The sequence below is a fragment of the Aulostomus chinensis genome, chromosome 17, assembly GCF_037954235.1.
Source record: "Aulostomus chinensis isolate RoL2024-O1b breed Wild chromosome 17, RoL_Achi_v1.0, whole genome shotgun sequence".
In the NCBI taxonomy this organism is placed as follows: domain Eukaryota; kingdom Metazoa; phylum Chordata; class Actinopteri; order Syngnathiformes; family Aulostomidae; genus Aulostomus; species Aulostomus chinensis.
Window position 1 is genome coordinate 18,918,831 of NC_141336.1, and position 26,294 is coordinate 18,945,124.

The 26,294-nt window shown below is 44.1% G+C and overlaps 1 protein-coding gene and 1 long non-coding RNA gene across 2 annotated transcripts; one reads left to right on the plus strand and one right to left on the minus strand.

Moving 5' to 3' along the window:
• Nucleotides 1-739: 739 nt before the first annotated feature.
• Nucleotides 740-6,525, minus strand: otx2b (orthodenticle homeobox 2b). The gene is made up of 4 exons (XM_086182574.1): nucleotides 6,174-6,525; nucleotides 3,835-4,046; nucleotides 3,237-3,388; nucleotides 740-2,722 (listed from the first exon to the last, which is right to left on the minus strand). Exons 2-4 carry the CDS (start codon nucleotides 3,929-3,931, stop codon nucleotides 2,099-2,101), a joined length of 873 nt encoding a protein of 290 aa, XP_086038700.1. The 5' UTR covers nucleotides 3,932-4,046; nucleotides 6,174-6,525; the 3' UTR covers nucleotides 740-2,098.
• A 265-nt stretch (nucleotides 6,526-6,790) lies between these two features.
• Nucleotides 6,791-11,425, plus strand: LOC147246628 (uncharacterized). The gene is made up of 3 exons (XR_015109770.1): nucleotides 6,791-7,446; nucleotides 7,974-8,058; nucleotides 10,272-11,425. It is a non-coding gene; the product is annotated as an uncharacterized LOC147246628 (long non-coding RNA).
• The last annotated feature ends 14,869 nt before the right edge of the window (nucleotides 11,426-26,294 follow it).

Here is a 26,294-nt window from a genome sequence, read left to right on the forward strand (position 1 = left end):
ATCTGAGGACGTACATGATAATGATTCTATACCTCCCACAGGTGCAGGAACTCATCAAGTTTGCGTTTGCGCAGTTTTATCCCAGGGAGGTTTTTTTTGTTTGTTTGTTTTTTAGATTGGTTTGAAAATCTTTCAGATCAATAGCAAAAAACAACAACAACAACAACAAAAAACAGTAGAAAGAGAACCTATAGGCCTGTTTTTCCCCCCATTTATATTTTGAAGATTCGAGGTGTTTTTTTTGTTTTTTTGTAATGTCCCCGCTGTGCAAACCGCAAAAGTTAAACATCAGGTAATTTAACTTGGAAGGAAAGCAAAGGACTTGGATTGGTTGTATTTTCCCGTGATGCATCTTGTGTGTCCCCACATCTGGAGGATGTAAACCCGGGCGGTGAGCTTTGAATGGGACCACTGCTGCTCTACCCAGAAAAACCCCTGCCGGTAAAATATTGGGATTAACATCTCTTGGAGACCGGGATTAAAAAGGCTATTCTCAAACTCTGTGTTGAACTACAAAAGAGTGGGAGGGAAAAGAAGAAGAAAAAAACCATCCAAGCAGATGAGACTACTCTTATTTTTTTGGTCAGATTTATTATTATTGTCATTTTTTTTTAAAACGGCTTCCTTCCCATAGATCAACTTTATTCGATTATTTAAACCATATCGAAATCGAATAGATTGAAACACAGTAGTTCTGAGCGTCCCCCCCCCCCCCATCCCCATTTCATATTTGGTTAATAGATCTGAACAGCTGAAAAAGTGACGCAAGGGCAGAGAGGTCGATCCGCCATTGTCATTATTGGTTACTAACAAGTGCGCCACTACGGTACAGTAGCCACCACACATACATGTTGTTGTTTTTTAAAGCAAACCCCAAATTTTCAGATTATATAATCCGTGATTTACCAATACTCACTGCTTTAACTGACGTTTTTTTTCCAGTTATACATTTAAAAAAAATAATCAAATAAATATCTCGTCCCAGTGATTACGTTTAAAAAAAAGAGAGCCATGAACACTCCCAATTAGTTTTCCAGGCTCACTCAGGCACTGTTCGCGCTTCCATTCTCTCTGTCTCTCTCTCTCAAACACACACACACACACACACACACACACACACACACACACACACACACACACACGGATCGTAAGCTCACAGGACCTTTATTCATGTCTTTTCAGCGGTGAGGTCACACCATCTTTGGAGCCTGTCAAGGATCCGCAGTCACCGTGTGTTCAGATCAATGAGAGGAGCAAGTGTGGACCCTTCATTGTTTGTTACTACCGTGTAGTGTTGGAAAAGTCTCTCGTTGTGACGCCCTGGTTATTTAAACCATTAGCATCTGTCGTTGTTTCCCAAAAAAAAAAAAAAAAAAAAGTTAGAAATCTATTAAAATCACAACAGAGAGTCTGATGCGAGGGGGGCTCACAAATTGCATACAATACAACAGATCACAGTTTCGAAGGCTAGCACAGATAAAAAAAACACTTATGTACCATTTATATAAGACACACACTGATTGTCTCTTAGAAACTACATATTGATTCTTTATAAACACTTTTTTTTTCTTAAATAAAGTAGTGCATCCATGTCCTCAAACCATCCCCGTCAACCTCTGGCTGCAGACGCGGTTGAGAAGCCTAAAGGAGGTCTGTCCGTCCCGAGCACTTCGCCAGAGAATTCACTTGAGTTTTGTTCTCAGCTTTAGTTCCGTGGCTGTGGTGTACTGGAGAGTCCACTTTGTGTCGTCCTCAACAGGTGTTTTATACGCATAGAGGCACACACTGACAGACATGGATGAGGGGCCACAACCTGTGAATGAATGGCGGTAAAGAATCTCTTTGCCAGTGCTAAAATAAATTAAACCTCTCCTCTAGGAGGAACAAAAAAAAAAAAGCAACAAAAAAAAAAACAACTCGAGGCCCCCGGGAGCCCTGCCTCGCAGAGCACGGCTCGCATTTTAACCAGTCTTGTGTGTGTGCGTGTGTGTGCGTGCGTGCGTGCGTGTGTGTGTTGGGTGGGTTTTTTTGGGGGGGTGGGGGGGTGGCAGCGCTGATGTGATCGTCACTGTTTGTTCTGACAGGTTATTGCTTTTGTTCACAGGACCTGAAATTTCCACGAGGAAGTTTGATCCTTATAATCCAAGCAATCGGCATTGAAGTTCAGCTTCCACGACGCCGCCTGGTCCTTATAATCCAAGCAGTCTGCTGTGGAGTTGAAGCCCAGGCCGGACGTCCCGTAGCCCTGGGTGGAGAGGGACGCCGGGGACTGGTTCAGGTGGCTTGTGACCGCGTTTGTGCTCATCGGACTGAGAGTCGTGCCCGGGCCTGACAACTGGTGGTGCATGGGAGTGAGGTAAGAGCCGCAGTCCATACCGCCGAAGTAGGATGTGGAGCCGGCGTAGCCCTGGCTGTAGCCCGACGCCTGGGTGTAGGTCATGGGGTATGACCTTTGCATGCAGGAGGAGGAGGTAGACAGCGGGTCTGAGAGAGGAGAGATGGACGCCGGGCTCCAGATGGACACTGGGGCGGTGCTGGTGGAGATGGCGGGGACCGTGGTGGTGCTAGTAGGGGGAGTGAACTGGCCGCTGGCCCCGCTCTCCGAGCTCACTTCTCGGGTTGGAGAACTTTTCTTTTTGGCAGGTCGCACCTTGTTCTGGCCCCCGTTCTGCTGCTGCTGCTGCTGCTGGCGACACTTGGCCCGTCGGTTCTTAAACCAGACCTGAAAGAGCCAAACGTTGGCATAGAAATATCATCACTACAAATGTATGGAGTTAAAAAAAAATGTCTCCACTTAAAAACAAAACAAAACACCCTCTCTCTTTTTTTAACCAAATCAAGTGATCACGTGACAATTAGTTTCACCTCTTTCCAATGTAAATCACTATTTTCTAGAAACAAATAACGTGATACCAGTGGACTGATGCGTCTCATTTCGTTCCCCAAACTCTCGAGAAAGAAATCAGTTTGAAGTGGATTTATCTCACGCCACTGGCAAGTTTTCCACTCCATTTAAAAGAGACAGAGAGCTCGGTTGAAGAGATACTGTCTTAAACGGCGAACTATTGGTGTTGAATTCGGTGCCTTCTTTATTTTCCACACAGCTAAAATCTTATCAGTTCAATTAAACCTTGAATTCTACGTTGCTTTGGTGTTTTGCAAATAAAAACCGGAAGATTCTTTACCTTTAAATTTGAGACATTGAACTTTTTCTAACAACTGTACGGTTTGCTCACCTGCACACGGGACTCAGGTAGATTTATTTTCAGCGCCACCTCTTCGCGCATGAATATATCCGGATACCTAGTTTTGGCGAACAGCGCCTCCAAAACGTCGAGCTGGGCGCGCGTAAAAGTAGTTCTCTCCCTCCTTTGCTTCCGTGGTGTTGCTGTAAGTACAAAGGGAAATTAGAGCAAATATAACATCTCGACAAAGTAATCATTCATAGATTATTGCAAAAAAACCCACAGAAATATCACTCATAGTTCATATTCGTTTTTGCGTAATTACGCACAAGTCCTGTGAGGTGTTGGGGGCGACTTGTAAGCTTTTGACGCCTTTTAAAGTATAATGAGCCAAAATGAAACGCTAATGTTACCATTTTGCAAATATCTAATTACAAATAAATCATTTAGAAGTGATATACAATCATTTCATAGGACGACAATGAGAGATACTCCCGCTCTGCGTCTGTTTAACATAGACATGATCAGCTTGGTTAAATAATATATTGACGGGTATTTGTTTATTTATTTTTTTACTTTGTTCTATTTACACCTCTTGTTGGCTTATAGCCTCAGCAGATCATTTTTTTCCATAAGTGAAGAGACCCACCTGGATAGCCCACAGATGGATGCAAAAGGTCCATTCCGGAAGTCGTTAAGCTCAGGCCATTGACTGTGTAAGGTGGTTGCTTTAGATACGACATCATGCTAATGTTTGTCTGTGGGCTGAAGTTGGAGAAAATTTTGAAAACTGATTGAGCTCCCGAGGTGTACGTGGTGTCCTCTGCTCTTCGCGCGTGCTCTCCTTATTACACCGGGCACCTGTTCCCAAAAAAAAAAAAAAAAAAAACCCACCACAAAGAAGAGGAGGACCGAGTCACACCGAGCTGTAGGCAAATGAACCGTTCTTCAAGACACACACCAACTACATATCCAGCTGTCTTCATCCCTAACGACCCCCCCCCCTACACATAACACACACACACACACACACACACACACACACACACACACACACACACACACACAGGCATAATTGCAACAAGTCATTTTTGTTGCTTTTTCCTGTTCTATGAAACATTAATAGAGAAAACATGAAAACAATCCTTTGACTAAATGCCACTCACGTCTTATTTTATTTTTTTTGTTAATTTTACTAATCCAACCCCTGAAACGATATTTTGACGTTTTTGTCTATAAATGGAAGCAGCAGATCGTTGCGATCTGAAAGAATAAATTAAGTGAACTGATGCATTTGCATATTCATCATGTTTAGTACAAAGACTAAAGCCAAACGCCTTCCAGAGCCAGTATGAACCCTCTACGACACCCCTAAGAAACACAAGACGTGCGTTAGTTCTCAGGGACCCTCGGAGTGAAAACGTTTCCATCTTAAAAAAAAAAACAACAACCCAAAAACAAACAAACAAACAAAACGCAAATCATTTGATGCAGAAAACACATCTTTCTTTTTATTTGAATACGTGAACCTTCTCGTGGCTCTCGGAATAAAATCGACGATGTTGATTGGTAAACGTGTGATTGCTGTCACATCAACTCCAGTGACCCTCATCCGTTATTCCCACTGTGCGTCTTGATTAGTTGCATTTTCCCCCAATATAGCCAACGGTTTTAACCCCCTCATCCCAATCTGTCACGCTCAAAACACACCGTGGACCAGTTGCACACAGCCGCTCGATAATAATTACCCCCGTCAAAAAAATTAATTATGATAAATGTTTTTTTTTTTTCTTTTCTGTTGATGAATTAACAAGATAATCCGAGTGGCGTCTATTGGAGCTGCGGTTTGGGTTGATTGCTGTCCTTTAAAAAAAAAAAAAAAAAAAAAAAGCTTCAGGCTCCTAAAAAAAAAACAAAAAAAACCACAGCAAATCAAACATTACAGTTACGTCATGTTTGAAATGTTTCCATTCATTTATTTGATTTAAATCTGGCGTAAATAATCCCCAGCCACTTTACTGAGGGACAACAACAAAAAAGAAATGTTCCGAATTGAAATTATTATCGACGTAAACGTTGAAAACGTCATTTAGTCACGCAAATAGCTGCAATCTGCCGCTGCAAACGTCAGTATATTAGATGTGACATGTTGGTTTTTATCTCCTCTAAATTATTCATCTCAGGAGGAAGGAGAGAGCCAGCAGAGAGAGGAGAGGCCCCGAGAGCTGCAGGCCTCAGAGTTCCTCCTCCCAGCAGTTCGTCCTCTCTCACGGCTCCACACTCCCTCACCTACTTTAGTGTTAAATGGAGTTTCTGTTTTACTGAAATACTGGTTTGTTTTTGTTTGTTTTTTTTGTTTAGTTTGTTTGGATCCCGAGTAAATATGGACTCCACTCTGTTTGCTAGCGTTGGGTTCTTTCAGTGTGAGAAGGTGTAAAATAGCGCCTTAGAAAACGCTAAAACAGCACTGACATGAATTCAAACGTAAGATAAAGCTTTTAATCTTTCCTTCTTTATTCGAACCGAACTAAAGAATGAGCACCAGCGTCTTAACACCTCTGGTTATAAGGCAGATATTTAGTTTCTCCTTAATCTCTTCAGAAATATAAATATAAATTAAATTAAATTCCAAACAACAACATCCGACTAATTCCAAAATAGTTTTCTCCTTCATTTAGAGAGGGATGAGGAGCAGCCTGAATCTTCCTCACTGGCATTGTTTTTTTGTTTTTTTTAGTGTTTCCAAGCTCCTGTTTTGTTTTTGTTTTTTTTACTTGCGCCATTTTAACTTTTAAAGTTGCTTTCATGAATTTTAAAAAGCATATGTTTTTTAAAATTTTTTTTTAAATGATTTAAATATAATTTTATAGCTGGCATCAATTTAACAGGCTTCCTTGTATGTTTGTTTTTCCTAACGTGACCACGTTTCCTCATTTGGATCACGGTATTAATAATACAATCATTTAAGAACATGAAACGCCAACTTACCCTGTTATTGACGGCTTGGACTTTCTTTGTCTACTTGCTGTCCTCCAGGAGAAATCATGAAATTCATTAAAGATCAACGACGTCCGGGCCGATAAAAACACACAAAAGCAACCAAAATCAGAAGGAGGCGTCTCAAGCGGCGGAGCGGCGCGGGTGCGAGTTAAAGGTGGAGCGGCTGCATCAGGTTTTGAAGCGGTGCGGCAGCGGCGGAGAGATGGAGGAGGCGGAGGCTGCATGTGCGCCTTTAGGATTTGTTGCTGTGTTGTGACTGAAGTGGTTGGAGTTGGGTTTTGTACAAAGTGCCAGCCAATAGGAGCCGCAGGACTGAGCTGAGCTCCATCTCCGTCTCCGTCTCTCACACTGGTGGGGAGGATTTTTTTCTCCTTTTTTTTTTTTTTTTTTTTTGCTTCTTCTGGGAAACAAATGTCTCCAGCTACTTTTTTTTTGACGCGCAGTTCTTAGCCAATGGCAGCGAGAGGGCGACTGGCAACATCCCACCGTAGAGAGGCTATATTGATGATAAACAAACGCTGGTGGGTTATGAGAAGTGGAGTTTAAAATGGGGGGGTGGGCTGCTGGGGGGGGGGGGGGTGGAGGAAAAAACCCGTTTACTCACATTTTCTTGCATTTGTATGTTCGCTTCGATCACACTGAGAAAAGTTAGGGTGAGGATGAGGAGGAGGAATCCATGCGTAAAAATTATATTTCACTTTTATATGAATATATTTTCACTTAAAAACAAACAAACATCCAAATCATTCCAAAAACAACATTTAAACAATCATTTTAAATGCCAAACAATCGAGCAATGCTGTATAACTTTTTTTCCGAACTAAATGTATCTCTTTGATTTCGATTGAAAAGAGTTAAAAGAAGAAAGAAAGAAAAATGTCACAAAAAAGAAAGAGAAGAAGAAGAAGAAGAGAGGGGGGGGAAAGGTAGCCTGGACTAAAGCTCGCAGGGCACCGTCCTCTCACATTCCAGCGCGTCGCTGGGGAAAAAAAAAAGGGATTTAGAGGTTTATTTCCTTAAAACTGTCCTCCCATCCACACAGCCAGTCACTCTGCTCCCTTCAGCCCGATGCAGGCCCGCGCTCTAATTCAACCAGAATATTCTCAGGGGGGATTCCCACCGGGAGCACCGGGATGCAGCACCGGATCTGCAGTGAACATGCACCCGTAGATGAGGAGAGGTGACGGGGAGAGCAGTTGGAGTCGCACCGCTGAGACCTTCACTCAACAGGAAGAAGGGAGGGGGAAGACAAAAAAAAAAGGTATATAGTTTCATTTATAAGACAGTGTGTGTTCATTTTTTATGTTCTAACGCGTAATAATGTTCTTTAAAGTGTTTGTTGTCGTGCAGGATTTATTTAATATTTACCGGAAGGACAAATAAGCCTCTTCTACGTCACTTGAATGCTGAACCTGCGTGCCCATCTCAAAATAATATGCCGAGGGTTTTTGTCACGGTTTGGTAAATGTATCATCTTAAGAGGCTTTGTGGAACACCTACACACACACACACACACACACACACACACACACAGTGCGCGCCTGCATGGACACACCCGCTCACTTCAGACAGATTTGAATATTGATTTAGATTTATAAACAGACGCCGAGGTTTATGAATCTGTGTCTGTGGTTGTGTGGTGTGGAAGGCCGGAGTCAAAGGTGCAGTGAGAGCTTGCAGAGTTTCAGTCAGAGCCGCAGCCTGATGTGGCTCTCTCACACACACACGCGCGCACACACACACACACACACACACGCAGCACAAACTCAGTGACACCTCTCTTGACAGGTTTCGCTCTAAAGGAAGTTTTGGATCATAAACCGGGATTTCTTACTGGAAGTTCTGCGGCAGGAATGGAGCTGCGCACGTTCAGGTAATCTTTTTATTTATTTTTTATTTCATTTTTTTATTGTATCATATTATAGGCTGGAGGAGAAAAAAGTTGAATGAGTTCACACGTGTTGATTTAAATCTTACTGCAATAATGCCACAGAGACCAGCTTTGTATTAATAATGTTGACGTTTGGTCATCTCAGAGGTCACGCTCGTGTTTCTGACTGCGACCAAACCCCATTAAAAAAATGTCATATTTAACACAGGACGTAAAGTTACGTCCACACTCCATCTTAAAAAATACCCATAAGTCTATTAAAATATTGCATATCATTTTACTTTACAAATCGGTTCTCAGCTTGACTTTTATAGTGACGCTAACATACGCAAAAACCTTTAAAAAAAAAAAGAGACTTCCTTACGCGTCAGCAGCTGAGAGATAATACCAGACTTTAATTCAGGAGGTCTGTTGCGGTTATCTGCCGGATCTCGCCGTTTAAATAGCTAAATAATTTATTAAAGTATAAAGGCAGGCCCTCCGCGGGGACTGCGTGTGTTAAAAGGACGTTTAAAGGGAGAAGGAGTAAAAACGCCTCTGGCGAGCAGCGCTCCCACTGACTCCCGGCTAATTGACGAGGACGGCTTTTATCTCCGCCTCTGCTCTTCTCAACCTGAGGCAGCGGATTGCAGCAGGCCTGCTCCAACCTGTGATTGCTACCAGTTAATGCTTAGCCCTATACATCTTTTTCAAAGAGGGTGCACAGGCCTACACATCTGACCCTTTCTTTGATAGCCTTGAAAGAAAAATGTCATTTTAAGATTGGATCATTAATGAGCCCCCTCCTCTCCGCCCGCCTCTGCATCTTATCCAGCCGCAAAAGGAGACACGATGGGATGAATAAATGTACGTTTAAAAGAAAATAGAGCAAATAAAAAAAAAGACATTTAAATACTGGCTTACAGATGTTGCTTGTGATGAATTGAAGCTATTTAGCACATATACATCTTATAGCTCTGCAGGCAGCTTTCTTCTCCTCTGCCTCCTTCCCTCCTTGTTTGGTATTCGCATGGCTGCATATGAGGAATGTGTTGGTGGAATTTATTCTGAGCTCAGAAGAGACAGAAAAAAGGAATAAAATCCACCGAGGGGAATTTATATAGAAAAACATAAAATATGTAATGTTGGGAAAAGCATTTTCTTCCATAATTTTGGGTTTCAATTCATTTTAGTTACTTTGTCATTGTCAAAATAAATCCAGACTTGAAGTAAAGCTCTTGTTCTTGATTTTTTTTTTCTTCAAAAAAAAAAATCCCCCAAAAAGTTATTAGAATAAAATAAAAAATATGATTAGATCAATAAGGACCTTTACAATTTAAAAAAAATATATAAAGAAAATTAATCTTATATTACAGAATTATTTTAGCAGCCTTGTGAAATCTTTCAGACATTTTCAGTGAAATCTTTGTAATTTTATGTAGGTTAATGCGTAGAGCTGTGCAGTATTTAATGTGAATCAGTTTGTTGGGTGTTTGGTGGTGATGGTGGTGGTGGTGGTGTGTGTGTGTGTGTGTGTGTGTGTGTGTGTGTGTGCGTGTGAGAGAGAGAGAGAGAGAGAGAGAGAGAGAGAGAGAGAGAGATGAGCTGAAATAGGATAATCACAAGCTGTATTTTAATTAGCCTGCCAGGTTTGATGGGTATATGTTGCTGCTGCTTTGCAAAAAAAAGAAAAAGAAAGAGAAGGTGTTAAACATTGAGGGCTGTCCCCACGCTGGTCCCTTATCCTAAAAAGCTCAAACCTTTGTGAAGTGTAACATGTAAATGACCCCAGGGGTCATCAAAACACATTCAGGGTCCTCCCCAAGGATTAGGGTTTGGGGAGGGGGCAGTGGGGGACTCCATTGGAAAGAGTTTACTGACACACAAACACACACACTTTTGGATTGAATCTCAACAATTAAAGACAAAAGTCCAGCTTCAAAATGATCAGATGCTGCAGAGGGAGTTCATTTTTTAGGGGGGGTTTTGATCATGAAAAGGTGTTGTGATGAGGAAATCACAGGGGTTTATTTTCCACACTGATTTCTTCATAAGATCAAATATTTTGGCCCTGTAACGCTGCGCGTGCGTGCGTGCGTGCGTGCGTGTGTGTGTGTGTGTGTGTGTGTGTGTGTGTGTTTGCCAAGTTTGCTCTTTCCATTAATATGACATGCCTTTTAATTACTGCCATAATTGTTTGTGTTGTGTTTGCGCAGGAGTTCGCCAACAAACAAACGGATGCAATTAAACACGGTCGCCTTCAGATCATCAATGAGGAGGCAAAGTCAAGACGGGAAAGGACAAATATAAAGCGCGAGGGAACAGAGTGTGTGTGTGTGTGTGTGTTTGTGTTTGTGTTTGTGTGTACGTGTGTGTGTGTGTGTGTGTGTTCTGCTGCCTCAAGGTTAAAACTGAGTGAATGAACTGGTCCTCACACAGTCCGGATACTTCCGCCACAAAGACGCATCACTCTGTCCTTGTCAGTTTGGGTTTTTGGAAACTTCTCAGCTGAAGATACATTTTGCTTCATAATCATTTATGATCACATTTGTGTTTTTAATTAAAAATCCATCTGAGAATAAAGACATATGTGATGATACTGTCAAACCAGCCTGCCCTCTCTCTCGTCTCTGTCTCTGTCTGTCTGTCTGTCTGTCTGTCTGTCTGTCTGTCTCTCTCTCTCTCTCTCTCTCCACCTTGCTTTGGAGGCTTCCGCCCTGAGTGCTGAGGTGTCTGCATGGCGTGGTAAAACCTGCCCTGCAGACCGGACCTCTCAAGTCTTCAAAGGAGGAAGAACTCAATGTGGGGGATTTGTTCAGGCTTATTTGGTAACCTAGGATTTGAATTGGATTCTGGGAGGCATTCATAACACATTTAAAAATGTTACATTGTGTGATTTTGTGTGTAATCCCCATAATAAATTTTGGAAATGGTCACAGCACTCGCACAACTGTGACTATTCATCATTTATCAAATGGTTTTCTTGTCTTGCCTCTCGGGGTGAGGTGAGTGTTGCCGGCAGGACCATCCCAGCCGTTTGGAGAGTCGATTCTTCCGTTTGAACCTTTCTCTCAACACTGTTTTGTTTATTTGACCTGAATATGTGATAGGGTCAGACACCGCGCTTCCAGAGGGATTCTCTCAGACCCCCCAACAGCACTGGAGCATTACAACCTCTGGTGGATTATACCTCCCTGGGAGGACGGTTAGTGTACACACACACACACACACACACACACACACACATACTTACACGACACACACATTCTATGTGCTTTTAATCAAGTTGCAGTGGCAGATTCATAAAACTGGATTTTTTTCTTCATAACTGCTTCATAAGTGCTCTGTTCTTTGCATCAATAAAAGAATCTGTGCGACTGATATACTTTGTTTGCCTTATGTGGAGATTCCTAAATAAAATGTGATTTAATCCAATTTGAAAAAAAAAATGCTTTCAGAGATGTTTCTGGAGTTTAAAAATATTCCGATTTAGATTAATTGATAAGTCCATTAAAAGAAAACTAAAGCTATTTTGATAATCGCTTTACTGTTGGAGTTTTATTCAAGGAAAAAAGTCAAATATTTGCTTGTTCTTCGCACTTAAATATCAAGATTTCCCCTCTTTTTTCCTCAGTTATGACAGAAAATTAAGTTGTTTTTTTTTTTAAAGTTGAATGGGCAAAGGAAGCAATTTGAACATGAAATTCGAACACTTTGAGCTGATGGAAATCGTAATGAGCATTTATCAAAATTTTACAAAACTAAACAATTCATCCAGTCAATCATGAAAATAATAGTTAGTTGCAACCATATTCTGGTTGAAATAATTGCACGGATCTTTCCAGAAGGTATGAAAGTGCGGCTATTACTCATTTCAGAAAGACAAAAATGTCCCTTGGTTCAATGAAAAATCAAAAATCAAACACCACGTGACCGTTCCCCACTTGCGTAAGTTGAACCCTAATTCTCACCAAATTATACTGATGTTAAACTTTGAAAGCAGGCACACAGCAACTTCCCCTCTTCAGCAGATTAATGTAAAAACCTCCTTCTAGTCTGCACGTCCATCATTCTGCAGAATGAAATAAAAATAAACATTTTTGCCATCAGAATAAGTGCTGTTGGCCAGGTGGCTCCATGAAATAGCGAGCTAAGGAACAGCATTGCTCGCTCTCTAAATAGTCCAGGAGGGGAGAATAATGTTATCCAGAGGACTAACTTATTTATGGATGTGGTGGTGTGGTTGCTCCACTGCTTGGAGTTCTTCTCTGCAACAGTAACTCTCCCGCCTTAGTTCGATAAGAGCAAGAGAAGTGTGTGTGTGTGTGTGTGTGTGTGTGTGTGTGTGTGTACACACGTGTGTGTGCGCGCCCTGTCCAAACCCTACTTTGCTTTGAATGACACTTTGGCGATGCCCCCAGCTCCCCACTTCGACTTCTCAAGTGTACCCCCTGTTAGTGCCAACGCTGCCAGAGCCTCTCATGTCTTTAATATCTCTCTTTGGGCCTTCGGGTTTTGCCAGTGAAGGCTCCCCTGTGACAGTTGGACATCGCCGTCACATTTGGGAGACAGCGGCGGGTGTTTGCAGCGTTCCCAGCCCCAGGCCTGTGGGGAATCTGTGATGGCTCGCCTGTCAGCCGGCCCCTCCCCTGTAATTAGGAGAGTAAACACAGCGCCTGGCTCAGCTAGGGGGGGAGAAGGAGGAGGAGGAGGAGGAGGAGGAGGAGGAGGGGACCGTCCGGCTCCTGTCCTCCTGCTACTTAAGCTGTCCAGGAGCAGCTTTGAGATACACCCTGTCGCATCCTTGTCCAGGACTGAGATGTTGAGGAGAGGTTGTGTTGAGCATCAGCGTTTAGAAACAGTCCAAGCGATTTGAGTGTTGAAAGTGTTCAACTAACACTGGCAGTGATGCAAAAACCACTAAGAACACTGATGTGTAACTGTTACTGCCCTCTTAAAGTACAGCACCTCTAAGCCTCCTTCCCTCCTCTCATCACCTCGCTCCTGGTTACCAGGGGGACTGGTCAGTGGCTGCTGGAATGTGTTGTGGGCTGGAGTTGTAGCCGTAGCTTAGGACCAGTTCGGGGGGAGCACCATCCCACCCAACCCCTAGCCCCTCCGCTCTTCCCAGGCAGGGAGACTGGCTGCGGGAATGCAGAGACCAGGAGGGGAGGAATTTCTCTGGAGGACCTGCCAGAGAAATGCCATGCGGGGAGCGAAGAAGACAGAAACCTAGATAGAGAGAGAAAAGGAGATGGTGGCCAATTGAAACACAGCCTGTCAGTGTCATTCTGGTTTTGTAGGATGCTAACTGATGATGGGCCAGTTGCTGAGTGAGCCGGTTGCCATACAGACACAGTGGCACCACATCTGACTCAGATCTTTCTCAGATGGCTTGGAGCTCTGCGGGTGTAACCGAAGCAGCTTGAACACGAACATCGTGTACTGAATTCAGAATATTGTGCAAATTTAGTTGAAATCAATTTCAGTTTGAGTTTTAATCATTCAACTATGTGAAGCGCCATCTGTCTCTATTTACCTCCATTACATGATCACATGCACCAGTTTTTGTGTAAGTACATTTCAAATCAGATGGTGTGCATCCATGTGTGCATGTGGTGGACAGGGAGAGTAGAGAGGGAGGGGTCCGGGTGTACTTGCCAAAGTCTTTACGGCGTCCAGAGAGCCATGCTGCAGCATCATGGTCCACAGCATGGAAAGACATGGGGCAGATGGGTGCAGTGTAGCAGCACAACCTCCCCCTTTCTCCTCCCAAATGTGAGGCAGCAGTGGTGGGAATGGCACAGTGTGAGAGGGAGTCTGGGTTCATGGCTGAAACAGAAAAGCTGTTGGAGGGGCATTTGGGGGCTGGGAGAGAGTGAGGGCTGAAAGCTGTTTGAGGGAAAGGGTGGGGGGGGCGGGCTTTGGAGAAGGGATCCTGCGATGGAGAGGGAACGCCAGTCTCCCTGTCACATCCCTTTGAAATCCAAGTGCAGGGGCACGAGCCCAGGGAGGAGTGGCAGCGTGGCCCAGCGCCTGGGCAGACAGGCAGTCACCGCACTGGGCCACAGTCCAGCTCGCCTCGCCTGGCCCCTTCCCACCCCAGCCCACCCCGTCTGGCCCAGGCTTACGGGAGTCAGGCAGCCGACCCCCAGCGGACAGGCCAGAGCCCTACATTACTGCAGCCCAGCTCAGCGGCAGCATCCACCAGGGAGAGAGACCCTGCAGAGATGAGGGGGGTGCCTCCGCTTCCTCCACTCCTACTGCACCCAGGCCTCTGGATGGGGGCCCAGCGGAGTCTGTTACTGATGATAACCCCCACCTCGCCACCAGGCCATTCTGCCTTCAGGGTCTGTGCAGGTCCACACATCCCCATGGCAACAGTGGCATGGCCGTACACACAATGTGAGTGGGCAGCGAGCCAAGTGCTGCCAAATTGGGATGAGGGAGAGAGATTTTGGGGGAATGCTCAATCCTGAGTCTTTCACCTTTATTTAGTCTCTGGGTAATCATGTTTTGGGCTCCGCTGATCTAACACCAGCCAACACCAGTGCCGCAGACTCCCTAGTCCACTTTAGGCTCAAAAATATATCCATTAATTCCTCGACGCCATGCATTAATAAAATTCGACTTTATAACTGACCCGATACATCCTGAAGCATCGGTTGTGTGTGTAAAGAGACCTTGTCACTGCAATATTAAGCCTGCGTAAACACAAGTAGTTCAATGACATTCACAGCCGCTACCTAAAGTTGATTCCCCGCCCACTCTAAGCCACTGGGAAGATACTGTATAAGTGGCTGGATGGTGTTTACTGAAAGTGGATATCTGCTGTTTGTTTTGTTGTTCTGCTTCCCGACCGTAAACACTGCATAGATTTCCTTGAGTGGTGTTTGAAACGTGTATGTTTGTGTGCGTGCCATGTGTTATATTTGCTGATAACAGGATTTACTCAAATTGCGACTCACCAGTTGAGAAAGGTTAATTGTCAGTGCAACTGGTAGAATGGCTACGCGCAATAATTATTAGTCTAAGTTGCTTTATTATTTAGGGATGCTAATTAGGCATTAACTGTGGTCCCCTTTTTGGATCACAACTTCAATTGCATGTCAAATTGCATTAAGTTCACTTTGACATCCATTTATCAAACTAAAGGAATGCTGTTTTGTAGATGTCCTTAGTGTGTTTATTATTATGAAACTGAAATGTTCTTGAGGTATTGATCAGAAAATTAGCAGAGGGATTTCCAGAAATTGCTCAATGGAGTGCATCTTCATTTTATTGGATGTGAGGACAATGCATTTCATGATTGGTGTGTTTTTATGTTTTTTAGGGTGCTGGTAATTTAAGCTGGCATTAAGAAGGCTATTTAATACACGCACAATAAACACTTGAGCGGAGATTTGAAGTCTATTCTCCGTTGCACCAGTTATTACTCCACTTGGTTTGTGTGCCACCCATGTGGATGAGTCTGGCATTAAGATGAGGTGGAAAGTGACATGGAAAGAAAGCAAGAGATCAAGGCATGACTGCCAGTGCATGTCATTGCCCTACACTTTCATCAAATAGCCCCGTGCTGCTTATGTTGCTGCCCAGACGCAAATTAATTTGGACGCATGGAAAGACTGCAGAGCCCAGGACTCATCTCTGCCCTTTAAAAAAGAAAAGACACCAGCGGAGAGCACTCTTCCAGCGAGGGGGGCCGAGAGAGGGCTTCTGATGGATTTCAGTACAGTGTCTGGAATAAGATGGGAGGGTACAGAGGACACGGTTCAATGTGCTTGTCCTGCTATGATGACAAGATGGCTCAGCCACCACTGTGCCACTGGCCTCCCCTGCTTTCTTCCTCCCCCTCAGGACACCAGCGAGGGGAGAGCTGAGGGAGGAGAGTGGGGGGAGAGGATGGTTAGCTGCCGTTTAATCTTCTCCTTGGCTCACTGCGGATTCTTTCACTACATGCCCCACTCCCTCTCTTCTCCCCAAATCTTTACCTGCTCATCCCTGGGCCTGCTTTACAGGGGGGCTCTTGATCAGTGAGGTGATGGAGAATGGCTCCCGTCACACAATCCAAATGGGATCGGCTCGCCCTCGCAGTAAAAGGTGAGAGCGACATGGTAAAAATAGAGGAGGTAGTGATGGAGTTTCAAGGGTTTGACGGTGTCTGAGGGGTTTGTGTTGGTGAAGAACAACCACAAAATCCCCGGTAAGTGTGCTGGTGAGGGGGTTAGCCAAGACGGGTCGGGAGAGAGAGGCGGAGGTCTTGTTCTCCACTGGCATGTCGTTGGCATGTCGTTAACCTCCCAGGGCTCACGGGGGGAAAGAATCAGGCCCCTGTGTGTGCTTAAAACCCTGGGATTTGTTTGTAAGGTGCCTGGGGAGGGCTGGACCCCTGCTGGAGGACGAGGTAACAAAACAGCAGCATGTGGACTGAAGGAGGGATGGACTCTGGAGTAAAGGTTAAATAAAAACATGCTGGGTCATAGAGCCCCCCCCCCCCCGCACTATTAAGTCTTCCAGCCTTTTAGCTTCACCTAAACCAACAATTATTGTCACTGATCTTGACTTTTTTTTATCTGCAGTGACAAAAGCAGCAATAAAAAGCCAGAGAGAGTTGCAAGTAAAAGTACATTTTTTTGCTAAGTGTTATAAATTATGATACTGTATTATTGTATCGATGCATTTATGTGCATTTACAGCAAAAGCTGCAGTTAGGAGGTGGCATGATACTGCACTCTAGTAGTATTCTCAGGTATCTACTTTTTAGCATTTACTTTTCTGGCAACTTTTCACTTTAGTTTTGCTTTTTATATTTAATCACAAATATCTTTACTTTCCTTAAGTTTTCAAAGCAGGTTTCTTACTTTAGTTTGAATGTATTTGAGAATCACTAATTATTTGTATTTTGCATCATTTTGCATCTTCCCAACATAAAAAAAAAGTGACTTCAGCTGAAACGCTTTTATGCAGCTGTCTCTTCTAAACCTCCACGTTTAAGGCCTCATTACACTGAAAACTGATTCATTAACCGAAGATAATATTCACTGTCTTCAGAAAAATTGCTTGAGTCTTTAAATAATGTTATATTTATTTGACTCATGTTCAGTTCGATTTGCAGAAAAACAACCGATAGACATCCTCCGAAGTTGAAATCTTTTGGTTTTATACTTGGAGCACCTTTGAGATTGGGAACTTTTTCACTTTTTATTGAGTAAACAATTTGAACGAGAACTTCGGCTTTTACCAGAATCACCTGCACCTCGATCATAGTTTATAACAAAAGTTGTACAGAATTATGATAATTTGGTTCTAAAAAAAAAAAAAAACTTCTATGAAAAGCAGTAAAGTGAAAGAAGGCCGTAGTCGGTTTGTCTTCCCGGCGGTTTTAAATGTTACGAACTAAAACAGTTTCTTGTCATCTTATGTTAAAGCATGTTTGCTACCATAACAGCAAAAGTCAGTGAAAAGAGAAAATGAAATAGCATGACCACTTTAGTTTAATTTAGTGTGCCACTTGGACGTGAGTTAATGAGACTGGGGGGTGGCAGAGAACGAGAGAGAGAGTCAGAACAAGAGCTTGGTAACTCTTGTAGTCTTGTGATCAAACACCAGTGGTGACTCTACCAACTTCTATCCCTTCTTTTCAGCATTTCTCCTTTCCTCCCCCCTTCTTTTCTACAGTAGTAATGCCCCTCACTATTTTTCTACATCTTATCCCTTTTAATTAGAAAGCAAATTCTGCAGCCTGGAGAGACCTAATCCCCTACAACCCAACAATGCACAGAGTGGCTTTGAACAGCCGACCTGCAACCCTCAACCCCCCCCCCCCCCCCCCCCCACACACACACACAACGCCTACAATTCCCCCTTTGCTGGACCTTCAAGAGGGAAAAAGGGGCTGGGGGGGGGGGGGGGGGGGTTTCTTCCCGGAACATTATTACTTTAAAGATACATGTGCTGCGGTATTTGCAGATCCACATATTTGCATTTTAACAGTAATTAACAACTAAGTGACACGTGTGACAGAAATGATACAAGTGTATGCCAACTGGCTCTATCTCCCCAGCGAGAGATGTAGCCTCAGCTGATTTGCATATATATTAATGTCCCTTATTGTATAGATTAGATCCCATTAGTTGTGGTGAGTCTGGTAGAAGGTGCAAGGATGCTAAATGTCCCGCTATTATGTTAAAAAAAATCATGTTTAAATTGTTGGAGGGCAAATAAAAAAAAATTAAGAAAGGGTTGTGGCACTGATGCAAGGTTAAGGGTGATTAGACTGCGACCATCCTGACAATAGTGCCAGATTAGATTCTAAAAGCCCAAATGGGAAAGACCTCTCTCTCTCTCTCTCTCTCTCTCTCTCTCTCTCTCTCTCTCTCTCTCTTTCTCTCTCCCTCTCTCTCTCTCTCTCTCTCTCTCTCTCTCTCTGGCTCAAATGGAACTCCATTAACAGGCCCCGCATTTACACTGCTTGTATCTAAAATTACAAGCTTTCATTTCTTAATAAAAGTATATCTCGATGTAGAACAGCCTGCTGAAATTCAATTCTGGCTCCATTCCTGGGTCCTTTACATGCACTCTGGCAGTCAACACAGTGATCATGCGCTGTTTGTCAGGAGAATTATGAAGCTGTCAGAGTCGAGGGAGGAGAGGTCATCTGATAGCGGGGAAGATGAGAGGAGGAGGAGAACACAGTGGCAACAGTTCCATTTTCTGATTGCTGCTTTTGATTCACAAGAGAGGAGGAAGGCCTTGGAAAGTCTGAGGTTAGTCTTTGTGTTTGCGCTGCCTCCAGTGGCCAAAGCTTTTCTTCACCGTAGCAGAGTCAGCTGAATGGCTTCATGTGGAGTCTTGGGCTCTTTGAGAATATTTTTGATTTTGCCCTCATAAATCACAGTCACATTTTGAAGAAGTATGAATGGCCTGATAATTATTTTTCATTTTGATATTTGCATCACCGTATCAGTAGGATTGGTGATGTGATTGCATGTTAGTCACGCTGAAGTAAAGACGATGATATATTTGAATTGCAAGTTTATTGGACAAAGAAGGCAACATATAAAGGTTATCAGACCTAAAAGTGGGAACAAAAAATTGCTAGTACTGTTTGTGTGTATTGGCTGGTACCAGCATATTGACGTAACATTGATGGCAATCACAAATCAGCTACAACCGGAGCTGAATGCAAAATGGCAGTAGTGAGCTACTGCTACTAGCATGGTGGAGCTTGTAGACACCACAGCTACTGGAGCCAATTGCAATGTTAAAATACTTACATTTGTCCAGTTTGTCCTAAAGCCCCACAATGCCTTGTGTTTCACATCATGGTCGGTGCACCAGGTGGTGTGTATAAATGGTGAATACTGGCCTACTTAGCATGTTGTGTAGCTTAAGGCCTCTTGGTTTGCTTTCACCAATCTCCTCTTCTCTTCTGTCTGAGGCAAAGTTTTGGACTTCCGTTCCTCGGACGGTCAAGAGTTGAGTTGAGGAGCTGCGCAGTGGTGGCCCTGCTGCCGCCGATGACCAAAAAATCAATTATTCTCCTCTCAACTAATCCAACCCACAGGACGCACTCCACTTTGCCTTTGAGAAACATCTCCGTGGTGGTGAGTTTCAGCCACGTCTCTGCAGGTCCACAGCGGGCAGGTGTTTTTACCCAACTCACACATTCTTTCATTCATTTAAACTTCTATGAGAGCACTTTGTGGAAACCTCACAAGCCAAAGTAATGGCAAAGCATGGCAGTACAACCTTTATTAAATGTATGTGTGTGTCTTTAAGTTGATCTATTTAAATATAGAATTTGTCACCACTGGTTCCTTTTTTTTTTTTTGGCCTCTGAATTTCTTTTGACCGTGTGCAGCAGAAACTGTAAGTAATGGAGCCGAGCACTTGTGTGTGAACATCTCTGAATGTGTCCTAGTCAGACAGGAAACAGCATTTTTGTTCAAAGGGGAAAGATGAAAGAAAATCTCTGTCGTGAATGAAATAAATTGGGCCTGCGCGGGGAACTTGGTAATTTGCAGGCTACATTCTTCATCGCTGCGTTTTCTTCTTCAATTTCAGTCTTTCAGCTCTGTCACCTCTTACATCTCACTGTAACAATGTTGTCTTAAAGGAATTCAAACAGAGTTTTATTGACATAATGAATGATCTTTCAAAGGAAACACCGATTACATGAAATAACTTCATTTAGCTCACATATTAATCATGGCTCTGCTAATTAGCATTGATAGAGATGCCCTGAGCAGGGATAGTGTGTGTGTGTGTGTGTGTGTGTGTGTGTGTGTGTGTGTGTGTGTGTGTGTGTGTGTATGGAGAATGGAAGGGGAGGGGTGGTGCAGTGAGATGAGCATATTCTCCCACTTTCATTGACTTAAGGCTCCCTTCTCAATTAGTTACTCACGTTGTCACTCTGTCTGTCACATCTCAGTGGAACAACTGTGGAGTGGGCTGCCCGGATGAACACACACACACACACACACACACACACACAACAAGCATTCAGCAGGAGAGCGTGGGTCACACACTCTTTGCCTAAGGATACCATACTCCTTTCCTACTTAAGGGTTCAATTTTCAGAAAGCTACTTAGCTATTATTCTAATCCCTTCCTAGTTTTTTTTTTTTTTTTAACCCAAGGCCAAAAAACTCAGGTTACCATTTTGGACACTTGATCAGGTGTGATGTTAAGCTCTGTGTGTGTGTGTGTGTGTGTGTGTGTGTGTGTGTGTGTGTGTGTGTGTGTGTGTGTGTGTGTGTGTGTGTGTGTGTGTAAGCCAACAACAGCAGATGCGAGTCGTTCAGTAGCTTTTCTGAATACTGTTAATATATGTGATTAAATCAGATCTACAGCGTTGCACAAAGGAAGACTGCTGCCTGTCTTTATCTGACCGCAAACTTATTAATAATACATCGTCTCTTAATTTGCTATAACAACACATTAGCATGACAAAATCAATGACTTTGATTAGGTATTCATGTATTTCTCTGAGCATATTTGCTGTTCTCTTGGGCCCGTGTGTACTCTGCGCTGGTGTTTCCTGAGGCTGCTGCAGATGGGGGGCGGAGCAGGGGAGGTCATAGTGAGGACTGCAGGGAGTTGTGGGGACGACCGCCTCTATGGGATGTTTTTTTTTTTGCTTTTTCTCTTGTACAGTTTTGTTGTCTAAATGTTTTACAAACTTAATTGGCATTCCCGGGGGAAGGCTACCAGCTGTCTGCCTGATGGCGAGGGTTTTTAATTTGGTGCAATGGCGAAGGCTAGCTGCTGGGGTAGCTAGCAGAGCGTAGCAGGGCGTGCAACACCCTGCACACTGCACATGGCCTGATCAAGCCCAGGGTTTGTTTGTTTTTCCCTCGTTTGTTCAGCAACAGACATCGCTTCACCAGAAGAGTTTAACAGCTGCTATCTAACAAGCAGAGTAGAGACAGGGCGACGCAGCCGTGCTGATGAAGCGGCACGCGCAGACCCTTATCAGCGCTAGCTATACTTCCTAAATCACCCAAGAAGTTTAATTTCATAAAAAGACATTTAAAAGTTACTGACAATGATTCATCTCAAGTCTCAGGTGACGCCGCCGCTAGTTAAGTCCTCTCCAGCCACCCTTTCAATGTGACGATCTGATGCCACTGGAGGATTTCAAAGGTCAAGATACCACTTTAAAAAGTCAAACTAAGCTTGATTTCTGTGTTAAGCACTAATTCAGATAGCAGAGTGGCGTAAAGAGCTTGGGAGTCTTAAAGGTTTAGTTAAGAAATGATGTTGGATAAGAAACTGCTGACACTAGAGAGCACTAGAAACAAAGACTTTTATTTACAGGACTTTGATTTCAGAGACGAAACATGTTTTATTTCCATTAAAGGACATGTAATGTAAATTTGTACTAAAAGTGTATCATTATGCTCCTGAATGTGCGGCATACAAAATGAATGTCGGAAGTACCTGTTCTGTGAGTATTTTTTTTTTTTTTTTTATCAGTGGGTCAGTATCACCTGTGGACCTACAATCTAAAAGCAAGTACTTCCAACCACCATTCCATTGCAGGAAAATGATGATATTTAGCTCATTTGATTATGCTGTGGCTCATAAACCCAAAAGTGACTGATTAACATTGCATGAATAGAAGGACAAGATTAAATATATTAACGTGACTGAGGGAGAAGTTGTAGATTAGAGAGCGTGAACCGAGGGGAAGCTTGGATAATGAGCTGTCTGACGTATAACGGAGGTCTTCCTGCGGACTCCCAGCGGTTCAGTAAGAGAGGAGAGGTCTGCAGTAGTGACCTGTCCTGCTTGGCGGGTCTCGGCTGGCCGAGGTGAACGTCCGCCAGCGAGTTCCGTCTGTGAGGTGTGTTGACTCTGTGCACATTACCACCAATGCATGTCACTGCATAGTCTCACTGGATAATTGGCCCACGGTGGCAGCACGAGCAGCAGGAAAATGTAAAACTTCCTCCTTCGTCTTTTTTTCCCTTTTCTTCCAAGGGTGAACAGGACTCGTCTCTTGTGACAAGATTAATTTGCGAACAAGTCTTGTTGATGCTGCGTTCGATCCCGGGATTGCCTTTGAAAAAGCTTCCGGTCTTAGACGTGTAAATCATGTGTCAAATAGCAGCGGCGCTCCACCTGTGGAACTTCTCCTGCTTCTGCAAATGAGGTTTTTTTCATCAAGGTGTTTCGCTTCTGTGACACTAAAGACACATTGCTTGACTACTTTACCAGCAGATGACGAACAGCTGCAACCCCTCTAACATCGATGCACCACTCGGCAAAGATCTTGGCAAAGCCCGTCAGCGCCCCCCCCCCCCCCCATTTACTTTTTTTTTTTTTTTTTTAAACAAGTGGCCGGTTGTGGAGGATGTAGAGGATCAAGGGATCTAAAGCTTAGCAAGAGCACTGCATTCATGATGCATGTAGCTGGTGGCTGGGATTGGAGTGAACATATGCTGAGGTCTTTATTGACATTCTGGAGGAGATTGGAGGGACAATCAATTAGCCATGAAGCTGTGTCCCCAGGGGCTCTCTGGATATCCAAATGACTTAGTGGACACACCACGACTTGACTGGGGCCTTTGGCTGGATTATAAACTTCTAGGTAAAAATGACTTGTGTATCGGCTGCTTGATTATACCAGGTGGATAAAGAAGACACGGAGAATCCGAACATGGGTGGTACTGAAGACCCGGTGTTAGTGTAGCTACTCTTAACTTGAATTGGCCCTGTAATAGTCTAATTGATAAGTGTTGTGAGCAGGACAAGGAGGGGGTAAAGGTTTGTACTGCACCCCTGGCTGTGGTGCAGACTTGAGAGGAGCATGCGGGGGCACTGCTGATTATTCAACACGTTTCTCTAATCCCAGCCCTTGTGGTAGGAACCTGTGAAAGAGCCTGGTCTTTGTGCCGGGGGGCTAATCGTGTTTTGGAAACGCCGATCGAGGCTAATCTTCTGGCCTGCCTCTAATGTGGAGCCGCTGATATCCTCTGCTGCGATAAATTAAGCTACTTATTAATCTAATTATGGTACATTCATCCCCACAAACTTTCATGTGACTTGGAAAGCCCCCTTCACCATTAACCCCCCTCCCCACCCCCAACACACACACACACACACACACACACACACACACACACACACACACACACACACACACACACTCCAAACCCAGATCTTGAGACTGACTCCCCCCCCCCCCCCCCCTCTCTCTCTCTCTCTCTCTCTCCCTCTCTCTGACTGCTTGGCTCTGGCCGGTCCAATTAGGAGCCCTCAGGATCTCGCCCTTAACGAGTTTCCAGGCTCCAGTCAGCCTCTACACACACAAGCGTGTGCACACACGCACACACACTGGGGTCAGTCTCACCCACCCGGCCAACCTCCAAAAAAAAAGTCTCCACCGGCTTTATTCTGTCTTTCTTTAATCATTTTGGTTTCCCCCACTTTGGAGGGCAGTGCTCTCCAGAGTTTCCCTTTGTGTTTTTACTTATCAAGATAGAAGTAGAAGAAAGTCTTTATTCTTACTCTACAAAGAAATTTATCCACTGCAGCAGCCTGGATGGAGGGCTGGTGGTTGCGCTGAGGTGGGGGGCGGGGAGTGACAATGTGCAGCCCCCAAGGACCGTATCTTTCTACCTGTGCCTTGGTCTTACAAGTAATTTAATATCCCTTCAGCAACATTTTATCTTCTGATTTGTCCATACGCTCCCTCCAATAGTCCGTCACAGCCTTCCTGTGGACTCCCCTCAACACTTTGACTCGTCCTAAAGTGAACCTTTCAATGGCTCCCCTCCGTCCCAGAGTGAATAAGGCTTCTATCTAGCGTTTCTTAGGCCGCCTGCCGCTCTCAGCTTTGAGCTGATGATGCTCCTGCTGCGTTTGCTGGTATTTCACACACTGCTGTGTTTGGTAGAGAGCTGGGTAGTGAGAGCAGGATGACAGGACCCTTCCCTCCGTGGACAGTGACCCTGAAGGGAGATGAAAGAAGTTCTCGTCTGCACTTCAGGAGCTCAAACTGGGCTGCAATCACCCGTGAAGACTCTCTCTCCCCCTTAGGTACCAGTTTCCCTCGAGGCCCGTGAGAATTATCTCCTACTATTCTATATTTACATCACTTACGACAAGTCTTCCATTGTTGAAGGAGTGTAGATCAAAAATGCTACACCGACCTCACACGTCTACAGGTGTAATCGGCGTGGCGTTCTCATCCCTTATTCCAGTGATGCAGTGGATACGTTCTGCCCTCAAAGCCAAGTGGAGGGGTGAGTCGACAGGAAAGCACTCGCTGTCATTTGTTCTTAGAAACAAAGATGCTGTGGCGCTATCAAACTCCCATTAGATATGGAGAATTGAGTGAGCGGTCTGCACCACGTAGCAAACAGCGAGGTGATAACACAATGCAGAGGCAGGCCAGGACGCTAATTGCATGCCGAATATTTATAGTCCAGACAATTAGCTGTTGCCTTTTATATGCAAAATAACAACAGCAGCAGTGGCAACAGAGAGGGGGTGGGGGGTGGGGGCTGTGTGTGTATATGTGTGTGTGTGTGGGGGGGGGGGGTAAGTAATTAAGATGCTCAAAACAGGACAGGGACATGCAGTCTGTTGTGCTCTGATTTGTTGCTAACAAACACAATAATTAGCCTGTTATTGTGGGATAATGAAGTTGCCAGTGTCCTTTTCTCTCTGCCAAGTGCCATCTTAAACAAGGACGCTCCATCACTACAGCTGAGGACGCGTCCTGAGGGCAGGGCTGTTGAGAAGTTCAGAGGTCGCAGGGAATAGAGGACGGACGGTATCAAACAGCTGTGTAGTCTTCTAACGATGTGGTACTTTTACCTGCTGTAACTGAAAAAGAAATGATGCTGGTTAGGTGGACGTCCCGTTATTTTATTCGAAAAGTTGAGCAGAGGTACTGTGCTGTAGCTGGCATCAAATGAAAGGATAACAACCTCTGTGCGTGTGCGTGTGTGTGTGTGTGTGTGTGCGTGTGCGTGTGCGAGAATGAACACGCGTATGTGCGCCTACCTGCTTCACACATGTGTACATCTGACCGCAGGTTCATAGAATCAACAATGCTGTCTAGCAGGATTAGGTGGAGCTTGAGCTGATTTGATATTTGTGGCTGATAGTGCTTGTAAGTACGCCTTTGTTCCCCTCCATTGTGGTCGAGATTAAGGCGAACCTCCTCTTCATCATCCTGCCTCAGTGTAGTAATAACCTAGATAAAGCTACTCTTTGATTGAATCATTTGTGGACCTGCTCTATCTCGCTCGCCGTCACTTGTCGCTCATGTATCAGGCTCTTTCTTTCCCTTCATTACTCTGTCATTTATCTGTGTTTTTGTGTTTCCTCTCTTTTTATCTATAATACCTGTCAGTCACACTGCTAGACGCTAATGAGAATGTTTGTTGATTTCCACTAATGACGACTTTTATATGTTTGAATGTTGTTGTTTTTTTTTTGTATGTTTATCTGCACTGAATCGAACATAAAAGATAGAACTTTTACTCGAACTTTGAGTCAAGTTTAGCTCTTCAGGTCTCAGGAAGCTAGGTGCAGCATTGCGTTTGGTGTTGTGTGGGAGTAAACAGAGCCTTACTGACGATGCTTGTGAAGGTGTTGTGAATCTAAGGCTGGATCAGATTCAGACCAAATCAGGAGGCTGCTGATGTTGGGGGTGTGTCTGTGAGATGTATAATGGGAGCTGTAAAACCCCAGAAATCCCAACATCATCACCATACAGT